General features: G+C 41.2%; 1 protein-coding gene across 7 annotated transcripts in view; it reads left to right on the plus strand.

The window, feature by feature from the left end:
* Positions 1 to 25,653, plus strand: part of zfhx3b (zinc finger homeobox 3b) — a 272,318-nt gene that overhangs the window by 239,918 nt on the left and 6,747 nt on the right. For 5 of the 7 annotated variants that reach the window (XM_079340133.1, XM_079340132.1, XM_079340135.1 and 2 more), the window contains 5 exons: positions 7,194 to 7,301; positions 15,408 to 15,544; positions 16,078 to 16,278; positions 19,221 to 19,344; positions 19,851 to 25,379. In XM_079340133.1, the coding sequence (XP_079196259.1) occupies positions 7,194 to 7,301; positions 15,408 to 15,544; positions 16,078 to 16,278; positions 19,221 to 19,344; positions 19,851 to 25,379 (6,099 nt within the window). The remainder of the gene's footprint in view (positions 1 to 7,193; positions 7,302 to 15,407; positions 15,545 to 16,077; positions 16,279 to 19,220; positions 19,345 to 19,850; positions 25,380 to 25,653) is intronic. The other 2 variants (XM_079340136.1, XM_079340137.1) reach the window with 2 other exon arrangements.

Here is a 25,653-nt window from a genome sequence, read left to right on the forward strand (position 1 = left end):
CTGGCCGTACGCTTTCATAAACAAACAGCTGGTTAGACCCTGGGCTTTTTTGAGTTTGGGAGGCAGGTTGACCATCAAGAAGGATGGCAGCCTAGCCCACTCTTGAGGGGCCTGCTCTGAAATGTTTTATATACTTTAATTTTGCAAAGATTGAAGCATCGGCAGAAAAGCCTCTGTAGGCAGGATTCATGTAAATAGGACCCATGTGGGAGCTGGGAGCTGGACTCCCAACACACGCCTTGGTAGACGCTACATACATCCCACCATGGCAACATTGATTTTCTGAGCTAATACCTCCACAGAACAGTCCAGAGGCAGATGGATGCACTACAAAGATATGCAAATGGTGTATTCAATAAATCGACAGGCAGAGATCTTTTTCAGACAGTACACTGTACTGGTCTGCGGTGCCTAAAAGGAGAGATAAACAGATAAGTACCTGTTAATGGACACACATACACAAGTGTGAACACTCAGACTAACATTCACAAACCTGCCTGCCTGTTACCTGGGAAAACTCAGATCGATGTTAGAATTTCATGTTAAGCAGAATCTCCTCAGAAAGTCGCATCAAATAAAAGCTCCAGCTCTAGATTTAATATGAAAGCGCTATTTTTAATGTGGCACATCATATTTTTTAATTTTCCTGGTTCCCTTCAGGAAATCTTTTTGCACTATATATCTTGTGTATAATAACAAAACAAACTGTGGGTATAGTCATATTCAGTGCACTTATTAGTCAGATATGAAACAAAAGCTGCCGGGTGTATGTCATATATAATAGATGTGGGCTGCCTTGTTAAGCCCAGCAGGCTGTATGTGGCTGTGTCTCTGTGGAGGGAGGCTCTGAAGCTCGCTGTACCTGGTAATTAAAGAGAGTTTGTGGCAAAAGCCAAACATCAGGAGAGATGAGCTATGAACAAAAGAGCTGTGACAGTTTCAGGTTATGTGATTTTTGTGTCCCTTTTTGGGCCAAATGAAAAATCAATACATTTCCTGGGTTATACATATTCAGAGTGTCCACCGTGCTTCCGCCCTGATAGAGAAGGGGGGTGGGGGCTGTGGGCTTGAGTGGGGGGAGTAGCCTGTTCGTCTGTCATAACTGTACCATCGCATTTTCCAACCCACTGGTGAATATTTCAGAGTTGATGTGATTGCCCTTCATGACAGCGGTGGTGCTTTTTTTTTTTTTTTTTTTTTCAGACAACCCTTTAGCCACCCCCACCCACACTCCTGTCAACCCACCCCAATTCTGTTTGGTCCCTTTGAATGGCTGCAAATAGGTGAAGGCATTGTAGTGTGAGTTAGTGGAAAAAGAAAAAGATGCATTAATAAAAGGAGGTTGATTTAAGAGGAGGTTGCATGGCGGGGGGTGGCAGAGAGGCAGAGTGGCTCTTTGTGCAGGACAATGTCCCTCAGGCAGAGTAGATGGAAGAGCGCTGCCCAGTGATGTTTTTGCCCCCTATACAGGCTTTTAGTCCACCATGCTAGCCGGAAAAAGTACAGCCTGCATCTTCCATTGTGGACCTAATATGCGTTAGTGAGCAGCCATCATCTCGGACATTCAAGAAAGTCGAAGAAGTGTGCTGTGTTTATGTGCGTGTGTGTGTGTGTGTGTTTGTGTCAGCTGGGGCAGAAGGGTGAGCAGTCCCTGAATGCTCACTCCCTGTGTAGCCACATTAACCCAGATCTTCCTCTCCTTTATCACTCAAGTAAAACACAAAGAGAGAAGAAGTAGAGCAGCACTCACATTATCCACTTTATTTGTAATGTATCTAAACATGCCATTAGCATGAGAAGTATTTCTAATTAGTAGAATTTCCCAGGAGGTATCACTTTGGGGAAAATATTTAATACATGGTGTTAACAGTTCTTAATTTTCTAAGAACGATCAGAACAAATTAGCAATCAAATTAGCCCCATGTTGGATTTTTTAACTCTCTTCACTAATGCTTTTGAAAAATATGACTTCTATGTCTGGCTCAAAGTGTCCTGAATGCATTAAGTTTTCTTCAAAAAGACCAATGAGTTTGAAAGGCATGGGTGTTCAATGTAATAGTTGTGATTTGCCTATGGGACTTCTCTGATGAGGAGGAACCGCCATGAGAAAAGCAGAGCAGTGAAAGAGGAGGGGTCATCATGATATTGTTCTAAGGCAGTGTCAGCTGTCACTGCTGTTTGTGATTAACTTGCCGTTTTTTTAGTTATTAGCTGCCCTAAACCCCCATACCCCTACTCCATCACCACCTCCTGCCCCCACTCTTCCTCCTCCTCTCTCCACTCCCCTCCTGCCCTCAGCCCCATGGAGACACAAAGTATTCATTCACATTTAGATCCTGAGGTCACAGCAGGGCCAGCAGGGAGAGGCCAGCGAATCCCCACATAGACAGGTCAGGAATCTAACACGTAACTCCAACCAGCAGCACTGAGGTAGCTTGCTCCTCTTTTTCTTTCCTTTCAAAATGTGAAAGTGTGTGGGAGAGAGGGAGGTAGGGGGTGGGGGGTGGGGGGGGGGGGGGGGGGGGGTTAGGATTTGAGAGGCAGACATACTTTAATTTTTTGTGTGGGTTATCTACCGTGAGGTGCACAGTAGAGGTTACATGCTAGCTTATTGACTTTAATACCTGATTATGTGTTTTTGTACAACTTTCTTCTAATTCAAAGAGGTGTTAGCAATTTTCATATATGTTTTTGAATATTGAAGGGATACAATTCAAATATCAATGTACATATAAGTGTGAGTTTGTTAATCATTTAAAAAAGCTTGTTTTAGCACAGCATAACACATTGTCAATGATAAATCCATGTTGCGGTTCATTGGTGGTTCCTAAGCAGGAGCCCCGCTTGACTCTGGCTGGAGTGTGGCATGTTTCTGTTTGTTGTGGTTTTTACGAGAGATAGCACGTGAGGACATGTGGAGGGAGCGTATGCGAGTGTGCATGTGCGTGCGTTGGTTCGGGTAATGAGGGGTGGGAGTGTTTTCCTGTGTGTTGTGCTTGAAAAAGGGGGTTGGGGGTGGGGTGTGGGGGGGTGTCTTGCGCATGGGGGCACAGAGGTGCTGATATGAGGAGCGGACAATGCATGAAAGACCTCAGCATGGGTCCTGTGTCTCATTGTCCCATGGTACCCTCCTGTCACTTTCATTTTGCACCCTCTAGTCCGGAGTCAGGCCAACTTTGATATAAGGAAGGGGTGCAAGGGATGATGGGGCGAGCAGGAGGGGGATTTTTTAAAAGAAAAAGTAGGGGAAAAAGATAGAGTCTGTGAAGTGTGAAATAAGATTGCTTTTTATCCGACAGTGCAGCGTTAAAGAAAAGGAAGCTGTCCAGGCCTTGGATAAATCTAGTGAGTGTGTGTGTGTGTGTGTGTGTGTGTGTTTATTTAAGTGGGGGTACACACCTCTTTGACATACAGTGTCATCCTGTGACACCTGGTTAAAATGATAACAACAGCCTCAATAATCATAATGAAAGTAATGAGAGCTTAGACACACACAGCTCCACCACAAGAGCCCGGAGAGAGGCAGAGCTGAACCCTCGCTTCCAGCACTCGAGAGCCGGGAAGAGGGAGACGTTTCAGCTCAGCCCCCGCGCTGGTTATGCAGGACTCACGAAAAAGCAAGAGGGATAGTAAAGGTAGTGTTGTAGACTGAGAAACGGTATGTGCAACCTAAAAAGAGCAAGCTGTCACTGCTGTTTGAGGAAGACATTCTCAGGTAGGACTAGAATTTTGTACTTAAAGAAAGGCAGTTATCATCCTAGCAGTGTATTCTGCTGAGGCCGAGCAAGGAGGAGGAGGAGCCTGACCTAGTGAAAGATATCTAGAGTGACTATTATTACTTGCTCTTGCTCTTCTCTACAGTCTGGGAAGGAATACTGGAAAGTGCAGTGGTTACCATCAATTATTTATCAGGCCGTTTGTGCTTGTCAGTCTGATTAGCATTACTGTAATCACTGCTCTTCAGGGGAAAAGGAAGGCCGCTCTCTCTCATCTGAAGGTAATCTTGCCGTTTTCAGTGTCTCATCTTCACCGGACGCTTCATGCATAGCATCTGCTTTTGTCATCTCCCACATATTTCTTCCCTTTCCCCCCTCCTTCCTTCCCTGTGTGTTTCTGTCTGTTGCTGCTCATCCTCTTCCCACCCACCCACCTACCTACCCTCCCGTCCCGCACATCATTAATGTGTGTGAGCAAGCTGCTCTCTCCCAGCTTGCATAGAGTGACACCTATGGGTCTGATTAAGCCTCTGCACTCACAGAGCACAAGAGGAAGGAGACTGCTCAGCGCCTGTGTGCTCCTGCAGTGTGTGTGTTTCTGTGTGTGTATGGTGTGTCTGTGAGATGGTGGATCATAGGGACCATGGACAGTCCCCTCTGAATGACTGGCAGAGCAAAGCTGATATGTATATGCTCAGAACAAATGAGTGTAATCTCTGTGTCGGCAATGGGCTTATTCAGCTTGCATGATTAGATTAATGGAACTGTTTCATATCATTGTATTAGGATGGTTAATGAAGACAATTAATTAGAAGACAACCTTCAGGCTATTGTCCTTTACATGTCTCAGATTTGGGTTAGAAATGGCCTGCTGCCATAGCTTTGAGTGTTTCTCCTCATTTATTTCCAGAATTAATCTATGGCTACAGTTTTAGTGTCTTTTCCATTTGCATCCTACTCCTAGGCCACTCATGACCTTTCATTAATTATAGCTGGCCTGGCTTTAATCATTCTGTAATCCAGTTGGAGATGTGAAGAGAAATAGGCAACTCTATTTGCCAACATAGCTCCTGGAATTAAATGTCTTCATTTCTGTATAAATTATGGAAGAGGTTTTGTGTTGTGTGCTGAAAGTGTCACATGCGTTGATTAAACATCTAAATAAATAAATATTGTAAACAGTTGGGAGGAAAATATATCAGTGCACATGTGGGTGTGTGTGAAATGTGTGCAGGAAGTTGAGGGTGGGTACAAGGAAGCCTGAATGGCATTAAAATGTTGGCTGCCTATCACAGCAATGTTTAAGCGCCAAGTGTGTATTAATGTGTAGGTGGGGTATTAGTCTCACTACAAGTGTCACGTCGCTAAGAAATGACACCTTGCCCCGTTTTTAAAGGTGAAAAATTTACCTGGGGATTATTTTGTAATCTGAGCACCTATGCAGCTGTACAGTATCCTAATTCTTATCCACAGTATCCTCAATTCCACAGTTGTGGATTTATGCAGGCAGGGAGTTAGATGGGATTGTGCTACTCAGCAGGAGATCTCTGGTTTTTCTGGGAATGTTTTAAGATCCACCTCGCCAGCATGAGATGGGATGGGCTGCACTGGATGGAATTCATGGGTAACCTTGGAAACAAAATAGACACGTGGGTAAAAATAAAAGAAAAAAAAATCTTGAAATGTGGGATCCAAGGAACTCTTCAATACATTTATTTTACAAGTAGCCGGTCCTCCTTTTTTTTTTTTTACATTTTTGTTGAAACAAAGGATCACTGGATTACAGGATAAGATTTTAGCTCTAATGTGTAACAACACAACACACACAGCAGTCACTCTGCTCACACAGCTGTTTCCTACACCATGTGCATCAGCAAGCAGGAAATGGAAGATATACCGTATCCTCTGGTCTGCAAGTAATTTTCACAGTCACATAGATTTTTCAAAACTCAATCACCGAATTAATATAAACATAAACCACATTTTGTCTTCAGTCAAATATGAACTAAAAACGTAGGCTTCAGATGAATAACAAAACAATCGTAGATACTGATAATCTTTTTTAGCTTGACTTTAAATATACAGTGGCACTAGGACATTCAAATTAATAAATAAAAAGGAACTATAAACGTGATTTTATTTAAGGCTGCTCTTTTAAAATTTCTCAATTAAAAGTGACATGTTTTGAACACGCTTTAAAGGTGTGCTCCAAGTGTATCTATGATAATTACACATAGCTGAGTTAGAGAACATGATGTTGACTCTGTACACAGTGTGTGTAATATTTCACCAGTGACAGGATAAACAGTGAGTGTAGGGATAATGTAGTATCATAAAAGTGGTTTGGGCTGTGGGTAGTCATGTGGTGAGCTCAGATTGGCTGTGTGATGACTGCAGGGCTGAATACTTGAACAGGATATTTCAGAAGCTGTTGTAGCATTGTCAATATATCAATAGCTCATAGAGCTGAGACCTGAGCATGAAAGCACTTTCTAAAGAGTATTTAAGTACATTTGCTGAGAATTAGCTGACTGGTGTAATAACTGATAGGGCCTATTGACTGTGGCCTAGTTTACTGTTGTCAAATCAATGTGTTTGCATGCAAGTCCCTCTACTTTTAAACAAACTTAACAGGCAGAGGGGATGTTCAGGGGGCACTAGAGGAAAATAAACAAGATTGATGCCCTTTTTATTATCTGTTTTTTTGTGTCTTTTCCTCTGTGTGTTACTTACAAATGGGTCTGTCAGATATCCATTGTTTGGACTTTGATGCTTCTAAATGGCCTGATATATCGAGCTGAGGCTTTTAAGGTGGTTACAGGGGATTTCTGCATTGGACATGGCGTAAAAATAAAATCAATTGTGACTCAAAATGTTTTAAATATTTATCTTATTTTTTTCTTGCTATAATGAGATAGCAAAAGTGACATTCGGCTTGGATCTTTAAGTAACCCCATGCAGGCTGCAGGAGGGGACAGTAAAACGTGTGTTTGTGTGTGTGAGAAGGAGAATGTCTAGTAAAAAGTCTTTCTTTTAGAAGATACTGCTCAAACAATTATTTTTCCATCAGCCCCCTTCAGTACGATTGGTACTTTGTTTCCACAGTTCTATGTCCACAAAAACAGAGGAAACCACATTTGTGTCATGGTATACATGAAGAAAATGTAATATTTATTTCTAAGATATACTATCAAGATAAACTTAGCTGATGTGCTGTGACAATACATATTGTTCCTTTCCTCTTTCCCAATAAATCAAATTATTATTCACATAAAATATCACAGAGATGATCTGGCAGCACAGGAAGAAAAGCAGAACACAGTTTCTGCCCTCTTTGTCTGCCAGCCTTGCAACTGTGTGTCAGCATATGTAATTGTTGCGAGCTCCTATAGAAAAAAACGCTGCCGTCCCTTTAAGTGCTTCCACCAATTCTGATGGCTTGGTAATTTACATATCCCATCCTCCCTCCCCCTTCAGGAGAGCTGAGTGAGGATGTGGAGGCTGCTAGTGAGACCACCACAGACCAGGAGGACCAAACCAAAGACAGAGAAAGTGGGGGGGAGAAGGAGCTCACCAAAGGGACAGGTAAGGCCAATATTTACTCCACACACCATTAAGGAAAAACTTCACACAGGAAACATGTGTCCCTGCAGCTGAATGGTGCTAAATAACAGGCCTTCTGTTAAATTATATTACTTGTATTATAATAAAATAATGTAAGCCTTTTAAAGCATTAAGCACTCTTTAAAAACTCCATAAATCTTTTTTTTTTTACTTCTCTAGTTCTCTCACTTTTATTGTCTTTACAATCCAATCAGATACAATCATGAAGAAAATATACAGTTAGAAAATATGTTCAGGTGACATGTGACCCATGTTTTGTTTTTGCTCAATGGTGATGTGAAGAGAAGGGGCCTGTATGAGCATTGTATGTACACACATGTGACGGCACTACACCCCCTGCTCAACTTTGTTGCACAGTGCACACACAGACAACACAGACCTTGCTGTGTTTAATCTTACCAGATCAAGATGGTTTCATCTGCAGGCCTCTTTAATAAAAGCTTGAGGTGGTGAATTCTAAACAGGGGGTTGAACTTAAAGTGAGTGGAGGAGCTGTAGGCCTTGACAAACCGTTGGTCCAGCACAAGTTGCATGTCCAAGAAATTATTTCTGGAAAATTAAGGTTTCAACTCTTGGACATATTTTCATTTTTTTGGTATGTTATGTTCAGTTAGGGGGTTGGCTTTGATAGATTGTGAAACTTTCATGGATTATGTCGATCCTTTTCTTTAATTTTTCTTAAACATCATCTTAAACTATAACCCTAAACCTTGGGCTAGGTCAAATTGTTATATTGTTGTGGTCAGCCTGGACAGCACAATATTCTTTTCAAAAGGCGGGCAGCTCTGTGAATACATTAAGGTGAAGTTTAGCTTTTTTTTTTTTTTTTTGCAGAGATGCTTCTCACGTGTCTAAACGCTTGTGTGACTGCAAGATGTTTTGATTTACACTAGTCAGGTTAAAAGCTGGAAAACAATCCAGACCTTTTGCAAACCTAAGGGTTTTTTTCATAAAGTGTAGGAAAAAAACTTCATCACAGCGTTTGAAGCCCAGCCTTTGTAAAATGTCTTTGATATTTGAACTTCTATTTTAAATGAGGCTGAGTTGTTTGTGCTCTTTGAAAGGGCGACACTCTTCTTTGATGGGAGAAATAATGATATGCATGCCTGACTGAATATGGCTAAAAGTATGTTTTAGCACATCAAAATAAAGCACTTTAAAAAGCATTAAAATGAGCTGGACGATTAATAATTCACTCATACCTGTGGTGCACAGGAAGACGACTCTTCGCATTAGGATTCCTCCTTTTTGAAAGGCATGCAATTTGATACAAGCATATTCAGTTCCTTTCCTCCTCTCTGTCAGTCGCTAATCACCAAATAAGTGTGTTTCTGTGTTTTCACAAAGGAAATATGTGCTTGCATATGAAAAATTTACAGCTTCCCAGCAGCTTATTAGAAACGCTTAGTTAAAAATAGCATGTGCATTAGGGAACCAGGTCTGAGGTTCTGTTTGATGTCAGTGAAAAAGGTAGAAGGGGAGGGTGGGGTGCTGGGTTCAAGGCTGTGTTGTCAGCGAAAGCTTGACAGCTGTAGTTTAATGGAAGGGTCCTTTTTTGTACTTCAAACTTTTTGTGATGATGAATACAATGCCCATTCACAGTGAGTGCAGAGAAGCTCTCTTGTAGGAGAAAAAGCAGGGAAGACCTCACAATGCATTTGGTAAACAGAGGAGCGCTTGTTTGGTTGGTGATTGTCTGAAGATGTCTGTACAGTCGGCACACAGATTGCGTGCGTGTAAGAATGTGGTGTATGAGCATCCCGGCCAACCTGTTATTTATCTGAAAGGTGTTCAGTCTCCCACTGTCTGAGGCGGAGCTGTTTCTAAGGCCCATCATTAGAACTACTGAAGTATTTCTTCTCATCATTGTCATGTAGCTGTTGGAACAGAGCACAACATTGTTCCTTTACAAATGACAGTCACTGTCTGACAGACAGCATTAGTGCGCATAGAAAAAAGGCTTCTTCCTTTTTAAAGCCACTGTCAATCTTATTTTCTCTTTCTTGTGTTGGTGCTCTTCAGTATTCGTTAAAATCATTTAGAGGTACATCAGAAGCCTTTGTAAAATGCATATGTATTCAGCATGTCAGCTCCTGAAAGATGCCTTCATCATGCTGTTGTTTTTTTATCTCAAAGTTATTACATATATCTACATGTACAGGCATTCAGGCATCTGCTTTTTTATTATTTATAGTATTAAAGCACTATAAACAAGTTAAATCAGTCTTTAAAGGAGTAATCATAAGAGGAATACTAAAATCTTAATACATTTGGACAATGACAGTGATGTTGGCGGTAGCTGCGATTTAATCATCTTGCATAATTAGTAATTCGAAGGGGTCATTTTTAATACAAGGTATAAAATATGTATAAATGGATAGCCATAAGCCCCTTTCCTCTCTTCTTACACCTTCTTCATCAAGCTGAGACAGCATAGGCTAAAAAGGGGAAGAGCTTCTGCACAGGAGTCGGATGCTCACCTTCATTAAAGCAGGTGGTGTATTTATGCAGCAGCGGAATGTATGGGGATGCAGCACGGAGGACGGCAGGGTGCTGAGTCTAGGGGAGATAGGAAGGTTAAAGGAGCACAGAATTGTTAATACCCTTGCAGACTTGGACACTATGTGATTGGACATTTTTTAACATACAGTAAATGTATAGGAGAAGTTGAATAAAAACATAGCATAATGTGTAGGTTGATGAGGAAAAGGGTAGGAGGGTATTTTTTCACTTTTAGAGCTGGGAAAGGCTAATCCCCTGAAATTGAGCTTGTTAAATAATTCCTTTTATTGCTCTTTCCTTACATCCAATGTATGCAGGCAGGTGCAAAGAGGAGAGACTTTCTACCAGCACTGGTCATCCATACCTGTAGACGGGTAGAATTTTTGAACAAACTTTTAGGTAGACAAAGAAATTCGTCATTACATACTTAAACAACGTACAGTATAGAGGACAACCAGTATGTAAAATACTATTGTAGACATGCTGTATTTTCTTACAAAGGATCAAAATGTAATAATTTTAACAGTTCATATAAATGTCAATCTGCTTCATCAACCATTTATAGTGGCCTTAACGTCACCTGCCTTTCTACAAGTTTGAATTAAACAGGTTAAGTCCGGAATAGTTCCAATCGTGACCATATACATATCATTCGTAATGAACCAAGTAAGCCAACAATATTTGAAGCTGGTCATCATAACGGACCATACAACTAGGATAAGAACATCAGTCGGCCGGTACATTGTATATCTTTTGTTTGCGTCTTTCTAATGTTTGTGAGCTTGTTTATCGCTTTTTAAAGACTGCTTCATAGTCATGTCACAGGGATGTTGTTTTTGTTGTTTTTTAAAGAAACACAGAAGCAATTATTTCATGTTCATTTGGTGTCAATGCATGCAGGAGTATTTTGACTTCAACTTGTCAAGCACCAATTTGCGTTTATGTGCAAGTTCCAGTTCAACGTTGCATTAAAGGCATTTTTTAAATTGTCTGTGTACAACATGACCATATGGTGCTATTATCATTTCATGATGCAGCGGAGAAGCAGATGCGTTGTGCACTGTAGATGCTGCTTTAGTCTGTGTGATGAAGAAGATGATTAGCATCCCCTAGATCCAGTTTGGTGGCATTACAATTTGCTCTTTTCTTTCATTGTGCTCTATGACTTTCTGGGAGTTTCTCATTTAAGATCAGAATAACCAAATGTTATGTGCTTCATGTAAAAGTACAGATGTGCGTACTTAATATTAGGCTTCGTAAGGGTTGAAAATGCACACTTATGGTTAGTTACGACCCAATTATTTAAGTTTCAGCTGTTGGAGCTCCAAACAGGGAGACATTCAGTGCAGCAGTGATTTGTTATTGCTTTTAAACCCTTAGTAGTGTGAGAAATCAGGAGACAAAGCGGTGAAGATGTTTACATATTCATATCACGTTCTATGAGTGCTTGTCATCCCTCAAATTGTAATTCCTTTTGTCTTTGAAGATAATAGGCCATAAATTGTCCTTGTTTGTGAGCCAACTCCCTGAAAGCTCAGTGTTTATGAGTTTTACCAAGAGGTGTCTAATGGCTGAGCACTGGTGCTGTGCGTCTGAACGTCCTGTAAAGGTGAACGCCATGTCATCTTGGTGTTCAGCAGACTGAAGATTAATAACACCTCTGCTAATTAATATTGCCTCTCAATTTCTTTATCTCAGATTTTTCCTTCTTCCAATCACATTGTGAAGCTGCAAAACACTCTCTACACTGCAAAGTGTTTTGTTCTATAAATGCAAATTTGGATTATAATAGGAATGAGAAATATGACTAGAGAGTAATAGGAAATGATTTCATATGTACCTTCAATATCTTTGGTTCAAGGTTTCAGTTTTCTTCTTTTGAAATGAATGCAAAATAATTACCTTAGAAATATAAGATGAACACTTTCTGCCCCTTATTGCTCTGGGCGGTGACACCGGCTGCAGATTAAAAACCTGGATAGATATAGGAAAAGAGAAAAGACAATATTCAGGTAATGTTAGCATATCATTCAGAGAATGAATTTAGCACTTGGGGAGTAGAATCATCTCCATATAAATGGCCAGCTTTCAGAGGGAATAGAGGTTCAAGTTTTCTATATAGCAAGAAGCTGAGGGTCTTTAGGAGCCCTCTGCAGTGTGAAGGTGAAAGGTTTTGAGGGAATTTTGGGATCAAGGAACACATTTTAAGAATGTGCACCAAAGTCCATATTTGAGTTTGACTGTGCAGAGAATTTTTGGTTTTAGTTTTAAAATGATTGTCAGACTGTATTACTGTTCTGGGCAAAATGATATAACATTTATACAGTCTGGCTGGCCTGGACAGAATGGATGATAGGTTATGTTTGGTTTTTTTGTTGTTGTTTTTTTTTTTTTTTTTACAACCGGAGGCCTTAAGTTGCCACTGAGAGACAAGAACTGTAGTAATGAGTGGGCAGAGGCTGTGGAGATGATGATGACCCCATGTCAGTCAGTCAGTCAGTCAGTCAGTCAGTTAGAGGGGAATTCCCCAAACTAAGAATCTTTCTCTCAGCTTCCACTTCCCTACATATGTATTTGTTTAGAATATGGATAACCTCCTTCAAGAATGAAACAGATTTGAAGCAGCTTTGGTTTTGTACACCTGAAAGATTTCCATGTCAGACGACCCTTTGTGGTTAATTCAGTCTGTGCTGCATCAGTCACTCTGTCCATTTGCCATCTTTTTCCCCTTTAAAAGCACAACGGGGTTGTGATTGCTCCAGAGACCATCACAGTATGCTGACAGCCCCCTTTGCTGCTTGAATAATACAGTCCAGCTATACGAGGTGAGACAAGGTGCCAAAGTCCAATTCACTTACGGGACTCGACAGCACAAAAGCCTCTGGTTTACGGAAAAGGGGCATGAATTAATAATCACCTAATTGACTTAGGTTTTTTTGTCTTCACTCTTGCCCTGCCTGTCGTGCTTTCAAACAAAAACTCCCCCTATGTATCTGTCAGAGGAGGTATGGTGTAGATGGGGGTAGGGGGGTCTATGTGTAATGACCAGGAAGAAGAGGTCAGGGTTACAGCAGCCAGACTCCTGACAGAAAATAAGATCTCAGGCAGAGGGGAAACACAAGCCTTGATCATCTAACCAGCAAATGAGGTTTAAAAACATGATCCTCACCCAATTTACCCTTCCAGGACTGTACAAATCATTCCAAATGTAACTCTTTATGGGATTGTAAGGGATCCACAAGATGACTCTTAAAGTTTTAAAGTGAACGTTTTCCACTGGTGACATCCTCAGCATATCTCTGTCCTTTTCTGTTCTTTCTTATCTGAAAGTGGGACCTATAGTACTCCTATACCATCCTGTTTTCAGACCCAATGTTTTGGTCATTGGTTCATTCTGATTGTACATCTGTGTGTGACTGTGATGTCCAATATGCCTTACAAGATTTGTACACAATGACGAAAAACAATGAAAGTGTTAACTGTATTTAATTTCAAGCTTTTCAATGTTTCGGTCACTCTTTTCATCACTTTTGACAAGAGAAAACAGGATGCAGTACTTGGAGGTTAGTCATGGTGTAGAGTTCTCAAGTAAAGGCGATTGATCAGATTTATGGAGTCCTAATTGGCCATGACGAGAGTCTGAGTGTGAGTGTGAGTAGGCCTCACTGGCCCTCCATCTGTCCTGCTCCCTCTCAGTGTCTCTCTCTAACACATAAACATTAAAACAGCAAGAGACTGAAAGCTGGTTTGTTTCCCTTTACAGTAGCTATCAATTACCTTATCATAAACAGCCACTTCTTACACCTGTCTTGTTGCTTCCAGAGTATTATTTATGTTTATCCTCTTAATTAAGAGGCTCAGAGGATAATTGTGCCGACTTAATCCGTGCCTACTTTTTGTACTATCTAGTTGTGACACCTGTGCACTACCTGCTCTAGTTGAAATGCTGTCTTGCCACACTTATTCTTCACTAATTCTTATTATCTGCAAAAAAAAAAAAAAACTGTTGATAACATTTTGGAATAGAATGTAATAGTTTAAACAAATCATTATTTTATTTTATTTTTTAAGTGAACCTTCATTTTAGTTTAATGCTTTTAGATCAAAATCTATTTTACAGGATTTGCAGCAACACGCAAAATCATTTGGTAGCTTCAAGAAAAAACTTAATGGTATGGGTAAAAAGGTAGCCTGGACACTATAATAATAATAATAATAATGATACACTTTAGTTGAGGGCGCCTTTCAAAAAAACCAAGGACACCATACATGCAAGGTTTTAAAATGGATGTCACAAAACTCTAAAACTCACAGCTTTGCAGTAAAATATTAGTCTGTAGATTTTTCCAATCTCTGTGTGGGTCTTTCTCTTTTGCTTCACACTTGATTTTCCTGTGTCATTATAAGCAGTTAGTTTTCCTTCCCTGACTTGTAGCATTGAGGTTTTTGGTATTACTAAGCTGCTGATGGACGGACACACAGCCAAGACACAGGGATCTCCGTCCTTGTTTTCCTCCAGAGATAAGTTCAGGGGAAGTCAGAGTGGAATCAAGTGGAGTTGAGGAGGAGAAGGGGGAGGAAGTGGTGAGGACAGGACCATGACTGAGAGGTTAATGTCAGGGAATGGGAGGTTCCTTTTGTTTAACATTCCCTTTGTTTATTGGCGGATGTGTTTAATAGGATTGACTGTGACTGGACCCTAATAGGGCCTCCCCGGCTGATCCTGGTGTCTCTGGGAGATCTTGCAGGCTGCTCCGTCCAAAGCCAGGTCCCCCACTGGGTAATCAGCTCAACTGCCCTCGTCCTGATTAGAGCTGACATTTTAATGTCTGGAGCAAGAGCGTGGTCAGCCCTGCTTAACCTGACCCCACCGCCAAACCCCCCCCCCCACCTACCAATGCCCTCTGTTCTCAATTTGCCCTTCCAGGACTGTACAAATCAGGCCAAATTTAACTCTTTATGGGTTTGTTAGGGCTCAACAAGATGCCTCTTTAAGTTTCAAAGTGAACTCTTTCCATTGATGACAAAGCATGGTGCTACTGCAGCTCCCCCATGCTGACTTCATGTGGGTTTAGCTCCTCTGTGAGCTCGTGCTTAACTGAGTGCTCAGCTGTGATGCTTCTCTGTATGCCACCTCTGGTTTCTCTTTTGCTTTGTAAAGTGGAGTAGTTTTAAAGTGGTTTGTAGAAGCTTTGTGTGAGGCCTCGCGCTGCAGAAATAGAGAGAAAAAGCATTGCTATGTGTTAGCATGTGTGTTATTTACTTTTAAACAGGTTAGCTGATTTAGTCATTACGTTTGTGAGCGAGTGAAACTTTTGAAGCAACAATGAAGCCCATTTTTCTATTTGTCACTTTCTACTTGCACAAAACAACCTTAAACAGAGTAGAGATGGCTCACTGCTAGCAAAAAAGGGGCAAACTGATCATTTTACTGGCATTGCCCTGTTTATAAACAAAAGTAGGATTTTTTTTTTAGCTGGACCCAACAAAAAAAAGCAACTTTTTTGATGTGTTTTCTCATCCTCACTTCATCCCCCTTGTTTTTATTTCTGTTTTTATGTTTAGTGGCAACTGTCCACCTAGAACGGAACCAGTCCGAGTCTCCGATCCCCTGCAAGAGGCCCTCCTCACGGTCCGATGCCACTGAGAGTCCGCTTTCTTTAAAGCGTTCCAGGACAACTGAGAAGAGCGCTGCAGAGCAGGTAAGAGTTCAGGACCAGACTGTTTTGAAACTATGGATGTCCTCAGATGTTCATAACATGCTCTCTATTTGGATTAGGAGAGTTTTGCTGAAGGTTATCTTATCCTCAATTAAAAAGCCCTCATTATAAGGTTGAAACGCACATCAATTAAAATAAGAAATATAAAATATACTTCTAATTTTTGGTTAGTTATCTCAGTGACCTTTTTTATATTATGCAGGCTCCTTCTTCCAATCTACGCAAAATTATTTTAACATTTCTGCTTCAGTTGCACTGCTAATTGTATATAAGGTGAAGAATCAATATAGTATTTGACAGATGAGAGCACTTTGAAGTGGGTGCCAAGACTCAGTGGTTCTCAGTATTACACAGTGGTCTGTGATCAGAGGGATTGGCCTGCTTCAGGGAAAACAGCCAAATTTTCCCCTGATCTGCAGGACCTCTTCAAAAGCCCAAACATGCTCACTGCAGCCATTTCTGCCCCTTTAACCCCTTTTGTCTTTTTCTCCTTTCCTGGCTCTGTCTTCACTCAGATGTACCAGTGCCCCTACTGCAAGTTCACCAACACGGACCTGAACCGTCTCAGAATGCACGTGATGACGCAGCACTCTGTCCAGCCCATGTTACGCTGCCCACTATGCCAGGACATGCTCAACAACAAGATCCACCTGCAGTTCCACCTCACACACCTCCACAGTGTGGCTCCTGACTGTGTTGATAAGCTCATTGCCACAGTAAGTTGTGTTTTCTGAGACTAGATAATAGATTAGATACTGAGCGGTCGGGAAGGTTATGTTTAAACCTGTATTTATATATTTATATTTCTCTACTGTGATGCTTTGAAGTTGGTCTGTGTTCTTTATTCTAGCAGGGAAAATATCAATTGGTTATTCTGGTCAACCAGCACCATATCTAATAAAATGTCTGCAAGTACTTTAATCAACTCAACTCAACCTAAGCAGATGGAAAATGGGAACAAAACTTATGAAGAAATATACAATTGTGCAGGATAAAAGGATAACAACAGTTAAAAGATTGACATGTTAGAAATCAGTTATTTGGCTTCATAACATGAAATTAAAGGCTTTTTAATTTGTTAAAGCTCTTTACAAAGTTTCCATTAATTAATTAAGTGTTTCCAGTTAATGATCAAAAGAATATCATGAAAGCATGTGTCTAAAGTAGCTGTAGTCGTGTGATCTTTCACTCAAGTACTGAGACTGGTACATTTATATCAGCTATTATGCATTGGTGCACCCTCCATGACCTGCAGAGAATTCGTTCTTTACTGCCTTTAATGCTCATCAAGGGGGAATAACATTTTATTTGCCCTGTTTTCTTATAAATTACTGAGCAAATCTTTGTTCTGCTCTGTTCTGTGAAACTAAATAGCTTGCTGGACAATCACAGAGTAACACATTGCTCTTTCTGCTGCAAAGCCATCTTCATCCCCCATCTAGGAAAGTAAATGGCAAGCACATTAGTATGGTAGACAGCAATATTTATTTCTTTTATGGAGGTAGTAATGTACTGAACCACTACAAGAGGGCGGTGATAGAACAGAGGTAATATAACACACATTAAAGCTAGTACCTTTTTATAACTGATGAATGCAGACAAAGCAGTACTTTATCCTTTTCACATGTCTGAGGAGAGGAGCCTAATTAATTCTGAAGTAAGGGACTTTTATTTCTTGCCAAGCATGCATAATGATGCATTCTCTCTCTCACTCTTCATCCACCCATCGTCTCCACATTCTGTCCCCTTCTTTTCTTTTTATGCCACTCTGTTTCGTATACAACATATATACAGTGCGCTATATTCTGTTTAATATACAGACACTCCTCAAGTCCTCCCTCTCTCTATGTATGTCTCATTTCCCTCCCTGCAAGATAGGGGTAATGAAAATAATTGTGCTTCATTAATTCTGAGTCCGGCTGGATGATAGCCATTTTGAACTAGGTTTGCCTATTAGGCTGTCCAAATTAAAAGTGACCTTGGGATACTTTGCTCTTGCCACTTACCTTCTAATGAAGCAGTTGTCTTAAAATATTTCACTTTGTAATGTAAATTACTGCTTTTTTGTTTTGTGTTTTTCATTTTTCATTTTCCAGCAAGGTATTTTTTTGCTGAATTTGTGACCACACGAAACAACACAGAGTTGCTCTATGTTAAAAAAAAAAAAAAAGTGTTAATGTCCAAGATAACCTTGAAGCTCTTTTTACTTGAGAATGATTCAGCTCCATTTGGATGTGGCCTGTAGGTCCTATGACATGCTTCAGTTCTTTCAGCTGTGTCCTCACTGTGCCTATTAGAGAAGTGATCAGAATACTTAAAGAATAAATTACCCAAGTCATCAACCACACAGATTTGGCACAGCACCCTCTTATGTGTCGGTTTCACTCCCATGAGAAATATACAAGTATGTTTTAGTAATGTATTCATTTTAACAATAACTATTGAACAAATAATATAGATTATGATCATTGTAAACTGATTATTGTGTGTACCTTTTTTACGCTAATTGTTAATTTAATGTACAAAACACTACCTGCTGCCTTTTGATTGTTTCTAATATTTTATTTTATTTACAGCTAAGCAATATAAAAACACGAATAGTGGTTTTAATACTTGATAGAACCAGGAAGTGATGGTTGCTTACTGGGATTTGTTCTTTAGGATTTTTTTGTCTTTGTTTTCTTCATTTAGGACTTACTTACTACTTACTTTATTTCATATGATTCATAAAGTAAACCTTTAAATCATCTATAAAGTTGACACATGGAGAGTGTCTTTAAAATGAGTTTCAGCAAAAAAAAAAAAAAAAACAGAATGAAAAATAGGGTTTGTTGGGGTTGTGAAGATTGATATGCAGCATAGTCGTGAACTGATTACTTTTTTTGTGTAGTTGATTGAAAGAAGGTAAAAAAGACAGACCCTTAGCTTCCAACCTTACCCATTTTCAGCCTACAACGATTGTTAAATAGGGAACTGTTAAAAAGTGACAAGAGTGTATCAGAGGGAGAAATGGAAAGTTTTGTGAAAGTAACAGGAACCAACTGAGTTTACTGTTGTTCACACATGATTGGCTGCAACCTTTTTAGAGCAGAGAGAAACTGTGTTCCACTCTGTACTTTTTCAATCACCACTTATTTGCCCTTGATTCCAATTACAAAAGTAAAAGGGAATTATTTATGAAATGCCTACATCTTTATTAGCGATGAAATTTCATTTTTGTTTTATTGTTATAACACAGAGCACACGGTTTAACTCAGCAAGTATTCCAAAATGTCATCATTTTCAATTTAAGAAGCACTTTCAACTGTACTACTGGGAGTTCTGGAGGTCGCTTAACATCGTTTCTTTACTGTTTTTCTCCATTTTTTAGGTTGTGGTGTTCGTTAGTCTTGGAATTCATCCAATAAAGATTTTAGCTGGATGTGATACTATCTGAAGCTTAACTTAAGCAGAACTTAAATGTTTATATACCAAACACATGAATCTTTGTAAACATAGAAGCATACTCTCTTTAAATGTCAATCAAAAAATAAATTTGAATGATTGTTAGTATGCTCTCTAAAGTATACCTTTGTTTTTAATATTATAACTTAAAGAGGAATATGGCAAATTATCAGATTATTCAAAACTAAAACTCCTTGCTGTGTTTTTTTTACAGGTAACAGCAAGTGAAGCACTGCCAGCAAGCATGTTTATACCTGTACCGAGTCCAGACCGAGAGTCCCAGAGCACTACTCCTGCCACAGCCAATTCTAACCCTGAAGAAACCAAGAAACAAGTTGGTAAGTAGTTTTACTGAAGAAATGTTTTATTTTTATTTTTAATGTATGTAAAACATATGACCCACATTAGTTTGACCTATTGGTTATACGCTGTTATGAGACTGTTTTCATGGCAGCATCACCGCTTGCTGGTCAAAAAACAGCTTTTCAACTGTATATGAAAACACTGTTGTCTAATATTAAGTACACATGTGTTTCAAATAGAAAGGGGACAAAACATTATTCAGACAGTGTTTTGCAAAAATAATTGTGTCATTAACAGTTTTAATATAATTTTCAAAGACAGTGTGAATGAAACACAGTGCAGCTTTTCATACTAACAAAAGTCAGCAAGACCATATGTAAGATTTCCTTTTTAATTTGTGTCTTTTTCTTTTTTTTCCCCCACTTTCTATCCACAAGATGAGTGATTTAATGCCCCTATTCACATTTCTGTGGAAACATTGGATGTTTACATTTTTGGAACTTTATTAATTAAATTCTTGTTATGGCTTTGTTTTTCACAGAAGAAGCAGAGGCTGATCCTGAGAAGGGGGTATCACTCCCTACAGAAATGCCTGAAGCTCGAAAGTCACCTCTGGAAGATCAACAATCAGAGAGGGACGATGCTACTGGATTCCTGTGCTGGAAGAAAGGCTGTAATCAAGTGTTTAAGTCTTCCAATTCCCTCCAGATGCACTTCAATGAGGTTCACAACAAAAGGCCCCAGCTGCCTGTGTCAGATCGCCATGTGTACAAGTACCGCTGTAACCAATGCAGTCTGGCCTTTAAGACTGTAGAGAAGCTTCAACTCCATTCACAATACCACGTGATCAGGGCAGCTACAATGTGCTGCCTCTGCCAGCGAAGCTTCAGAACACTCCAGGCCTTAAAAAAACATCTAGAAACTAGCCACCTGGAGCTGAGTGAAGCTGATATCCAGCAGCTTTATGGAGGCTTATTGATGAATGGCGACATTATGATAATGGACCCCACCCTAAGTGAGGAGCATGGAGGTCTTCTCGAAGATGACAAAGAGGGAGATGAAAGTGACCCTGAAGAAAAACAAAGTCCAACAGGCAGTGACTCTGGCTCTTTGCAGGAAGATTCTGGATCTGAGCCCAAACGTGCTTTGCCATTTAGAAAGGGACCGAACTTTACCATGGAGAAGTTCTTGGATCCATCCCGCCCTTTCAAGTGCACTGTATGCAAAGAGTCTTTTACACAGAAAAACATTCTTCTCGTCCACTATAACTCTGTCTCCCACCTGCACAAGGTGAAGAGGGCTCTTCAGGAGTCCACTACTGGCCAGCCTGAGCCCACCAGCAGCCCTGACAACAAGCCATTCAAATGCAGCACTTGTAATGTGGCATACAGCCAGAGCTCTACTCTAGAGATTCACATGCGCTCTGTTCTACACCAGACCAAAGCTAGAGCAGCCAAACTAGAAGCAGCAGGAGGGATCACTAGCTCAGCAAGTGCTACTGGTTTAAGTGGTGGAGGGACTAGTATCAGTACATCAGCACCCAGTCCAAGCCCAGCCAGTAACTCCACCCCGAGCTCTACCAACCATAGTTCTTCTGGGTCTCAAACAGCTCAGAGCTCCCATGGAGGAAACCACATGGGCCAGAGTCACAGCATTGAAAGTCTGGGTAACTCATCAGTGAGTTCTCGCTCCTCACCATCAGAGAACCATGAATTTAAAAAGTCTAAATATGACATGATGTCTAGAGGGCAACAACAACAGCTTCAGCAACAACAGCAATTAGCTCAGGCTCAAGCTCAAGCTCAAGCTCAGCTGCAGCAAGAACTTCAACAACAGGCTGCTATTTTACAATCACAGCTTTTTAACCCAGCACTTCTGCAGCACTTCCCCATGACAACCGATGCACTCCTCCCTTTGCAACAACAGCAGTTGCTTTTTCCTTTTTACATCCCTGGAGCAGAATTTCAGCTGAATCCAGAGATCAGCATTGGTAATTCAGCACTTGGCCTAGCAGGAGCCTCAACTTCCTCATTGCTGGAGGATCTAAAAAACTCAGCACAGCAGGCCCAACAGAGTTGCTTGCAGCAACAGTTAATGCACCACCACCTGCAGCAGCAACATCAACAACAGCAGCAGCAGCAGCAGCAGCACCAGCAGCAGCAACAGCAACAACAGCAGGCTCTCTCACAGGCTCAGGGGCAGATGGCGTTGCTTCAGCAGAGTGCATCTCTGCTTCAGCATGCTGAAAAAAAGCAAAGACCTTCCTCCAACCACAATGAGAAAGAAAGAGAAATACAAAGAGAGAAGGACATTGCTGAAAAGAATGAAGATTATATTAAAGATTCTGCAGACAGCAAGTCAAGAGACAAGAAGGACATTCAACATATTTCAATAAACATAAACCATGATACAGGTTTGCCTCCACCAAGGATTGCTTCAGATGCCCGAGGGAATGCAACCAAAGCCTTGCTGGAAAATTTTGGGTTTGAGTTAGTAATTCAGTACAATGAAAACAAACAGAAAGCTCAGAAAAAGACAGCTGGCCCTACAGGATCAAGTGGTCCAGGTGGGATAACAAGAGTGGTGGATCCCATTGAGGGATTAGAAAAATTGGAATGTGAGGCCTGTGGCAAGCTGTTTTCAAACATACTGATTCTTAAAAGTCACCAGGAGCATATCCACCAGGCTTTCTTTCCATTCCGATCCCTTGAGAGGTTTGCCAAGGAATACAGAGAACATTATGATAAACTCTATCCACTGAGACCATCTACACCAGAGGCTGCTCCTCCACCTCCACCTCCTCCTCCACCTCCACCCCCTCCTCCACCCCAAAGAGCTCCCACGCCAAATATCCCTGTCTCTGCTGCCTCACTCACACCTCCAACTGTACCTACCCCACAGCCGTCAGTTCCAATGGCCCAAATCTCTATGTCAATGGATTTGCCCCTGTTCTCTCCACTTATGATGCAGTCCATGTCTCTCCAGTCTTTGCCCACTCAGTTAACTTCCCAGCTGCAAACTATTGAGCCAAGCTTGGCCTCAGACCTGGCCCAGCTCTATCAGCAGCAGCTAACACCAGCCATGCTACAGCAGCAGCAAAACAAGAGGCCACGGACACGCATTACTGATGACCAGCTTAGGGTTCTGCGACAGTACTTTGATATCAACAATTCACCAAATGAGGAACAGATTAAAGAGATGGCAGACAAGTCAGGGCTCCCACAAAAAGTCATAAAACACTGGTTCAGAAACACCCTTTTCAAAGAGCGACAGCGCAACAAAGATTCTCCATACAACTTCAACAATCCACCAACTACAACATTAGAAGAAACAAAAGCTGACTCTAAACCTCCTTCACCTGAACCTCAGCAGAAACATGATTTGTACGGGAGTAAGAGATCATCCAGGACTAGATTTACTGACTACCAACTGAGAGTGCTACAAGACTTCTTTGATGCCAATGCATATCCCAAAGATGATGAATTTGAGCAGCTCTCCAACCTGCTGGGCCTGCCCACTCGGGTTATTGTTGTGTGGTTCCAAAATGCTCGCCAGAAGGCAAGAAAGAATTATGAAAACCAGGGAGATGGAGCAAAAGAAGGTGAACGACGAGAGCTGTCAAATGATCGCTATATCCGCACCTCAAATCTTAACTACCAGTGCAAGAAATGCAGTCTGGTTTTCCAGCGTATATTTGACTTAATAAAACACCAAAAGAAGCTGTGCTACAAAGATGAAGATGAGGATGGACAGTATGACAGCCAAAATGAGGATTCACTGGATCTCTCCAATGAATGTTACACTCCCTCTGGGTCTTCCTGTCACACCCCAATGCCCTCCTCTTCAAGTCTCTGTCCTCTTCCACCCTCTACTTCAGCATTCTCACGCCTCCCATCCACTGAAAAAGAGGAAGCATCACCAGCAAGCACCTCAAATCTCTATGATGAGAAGCCCAAGCAGTTACCAGAAATGTCAGCTGATCCACGAGAAAACCAAACCTCTATAAAGCAGGAAATTGTACATCAACCCCAGTCTGAGGCTCAATACCATAGACCTCAACGAGAAGAGAAGATTCAAAGTATTTCCAAGCCCATTAAACATTCATCTTCTTCCTTCTCTCAGCAACAACAGCAGTGTGGTCCCTCAGCCTCCCAGACAAGCCAGGCCTCATCCCAAAGCTCTCACATGAGCCTCAATTCACACCTGACCTCTGCCACACAACTGGCACAACAGATGATCCCTTACCAGTGTGAGCAGTGCAAAATTGGTTTCCCTTCCTTTGAACACTGGCAGGAACACCAGCAATTACACTTTCTTTCTGTGCAAAATCAATTTATCCACCCTCAATTCCTTGATCGTCCAATTGACATGCCTTTTATGCTTTTTGACCCCAGCAATCCTCTCCTGGCTAGTCAGCTACTCTCTGGGGCAATGCCACAAATTCCAAGCAGCTCTGCTACCTCTCCATCCACCCCCACCTCCACCATGAACTCCCTGAAGAGGAAGTTAGAGGAGAAGGCTGGCACTAGCCCAGGAGAGAATGACAGCACAAATAGTGGAGAAGAGCCACAGAGAGACAAAAGACTCAGAACAACCATCACACCTGAGCAGCTAGAAGTCCTTTATCAGAAGTATTTATTAGATTCAAATCCTACACGTAAAATGCTTGACCACATTGCTCATGAGGTGGGATTAAAAAAGAGAGTTGTTCAAGTATGGTTCCAAAACACCAGAGCCAGAGAGAGAAAAGGTCAATTTAGAGCAGTAGGGCCAGCACAAGCTCATCGTAGGTGCCCCTTTTGCCGAGCTCTTTTTAAGGCCAAAACTGCCCTCGAAGCACACATCCGCTCTCGTCACTGGCATGAGGCCAAACGTGCTGGTTATAATTTAGCCCTCGCCAGTATGTTACCAGAACATGAGGGTATGCAAATAAAAATTGATGCTCTCGAGACGTCAAGTTACTCCCAACTGGCCCCATCAAACAGTGATGGACAAAGTTCCTCCATGTCACCAGTAAACAAAGGCATGGACTTGTCTCCCAGGGCTCTACTAAGCCCTTCTTCCATTAAAGTTGAAGGAATGGAAGATTTTGAGAATGCAACTATGTCCTCAGTGAACCTCAGCTTTGATCCAAGCAAACTGGATAATGACGACTGTTCCTCTGTAAATACAGCTATCACAGACACAACTACAGGGGATGAGGCCAATGCTGATAATGACAGTGCTGATGCAAAGCACAGTCAAAATAGTGGTGATTACCTGTCTAAGTCTGGTGGCTCTGCCACTATCCTTGAAAATGATGACCAGATGTCCTCAGGTCTGGTGAGCCCTGCAACAAGCTATTATGCTAGAGACTATGAAAATGAACATATTATTGACCACAGTGAGACGTCAAGCATGGCTGACCCCTGTTCACCAAGTCCTGGAGCCTCAGGTACCAGGAGCATCGACAGTGGAGATCGACCTGGCCAAAAACGCTTCCGGACCCAGATGACAAACCTTCAGCTGAAAGTGTTAAAATCCTGTTTTAACGACTACAGGACTCCAACAATGCTGGAATGTGAAGTACTTGGCAGTGACATTGGACTTCCAAAGAGAGTGGTTCAGGTTTGGTTTCAAAATGCACGTGCCAAGGAAAAAAAGGCAAAGCTCAACATGGCCAAGCACTTCGGAATAAATCAGACATCTTACGAGGGGCCGAAGACTGAATGCACTTTGTGTGGTGTCAAGTACAGTGCTCGCCTCTCTGTTCGTGATCACATTTTCTCCCAGCAACACATCTCAAAGGTGAAAGATACCATTGGAAGCCAGATCGATAAAGAAAAAGAGTACTTTGACCCAGCCACTGTCCGGCAACTTATGGCCCAGCAAGAGATGGACCGCATTAAGAAGGCCAATGAAGTTTTAGGACTTGCACAACAGCAGGCCATGCAGCAGGGGATGTTTGATAACCCTGCAATGCAGGCTTTGAATCTCCAGTCAGCCTATCCAAATCTGCAAGGCATTCCACCTGTCCTTTTACCAGGAGTTGGCAGCCCATCTTTATCCAGCTTTAACTCTTCTAATTCAGGTACGTCATTATCTGGCAGTTATTTACTAATATACAGCTTTAATTTGAGGTGCAGAGTTGTAAAATGGGTCTTCAATCAATCTGTGACAAACTAATGAACTGTAAAACTTATACAGAACTGAATAGTTCAACATTTATACACTTTTAAACAACTTATTCCAGCATCAATAATCATGTTTTTGTGTGAATTCATCTTTTGGTATTATTGGCTTATTTCATGTACCACTAACCACTAAGTACTGAATAACCAGCTATCAATGCAAAAGAAAAAGGA

The sequence above is a fragment of the Symphodus melops genome (genome assembly GCF_947650265.1).
Source record: "Symphodus melops genome assembly, chromosome: 3".
NCBI lineage: Eukaryota > Metazoa > Chordata > Actinopteri > Labriformes > Labridae > Symphodus > Symphodus melops.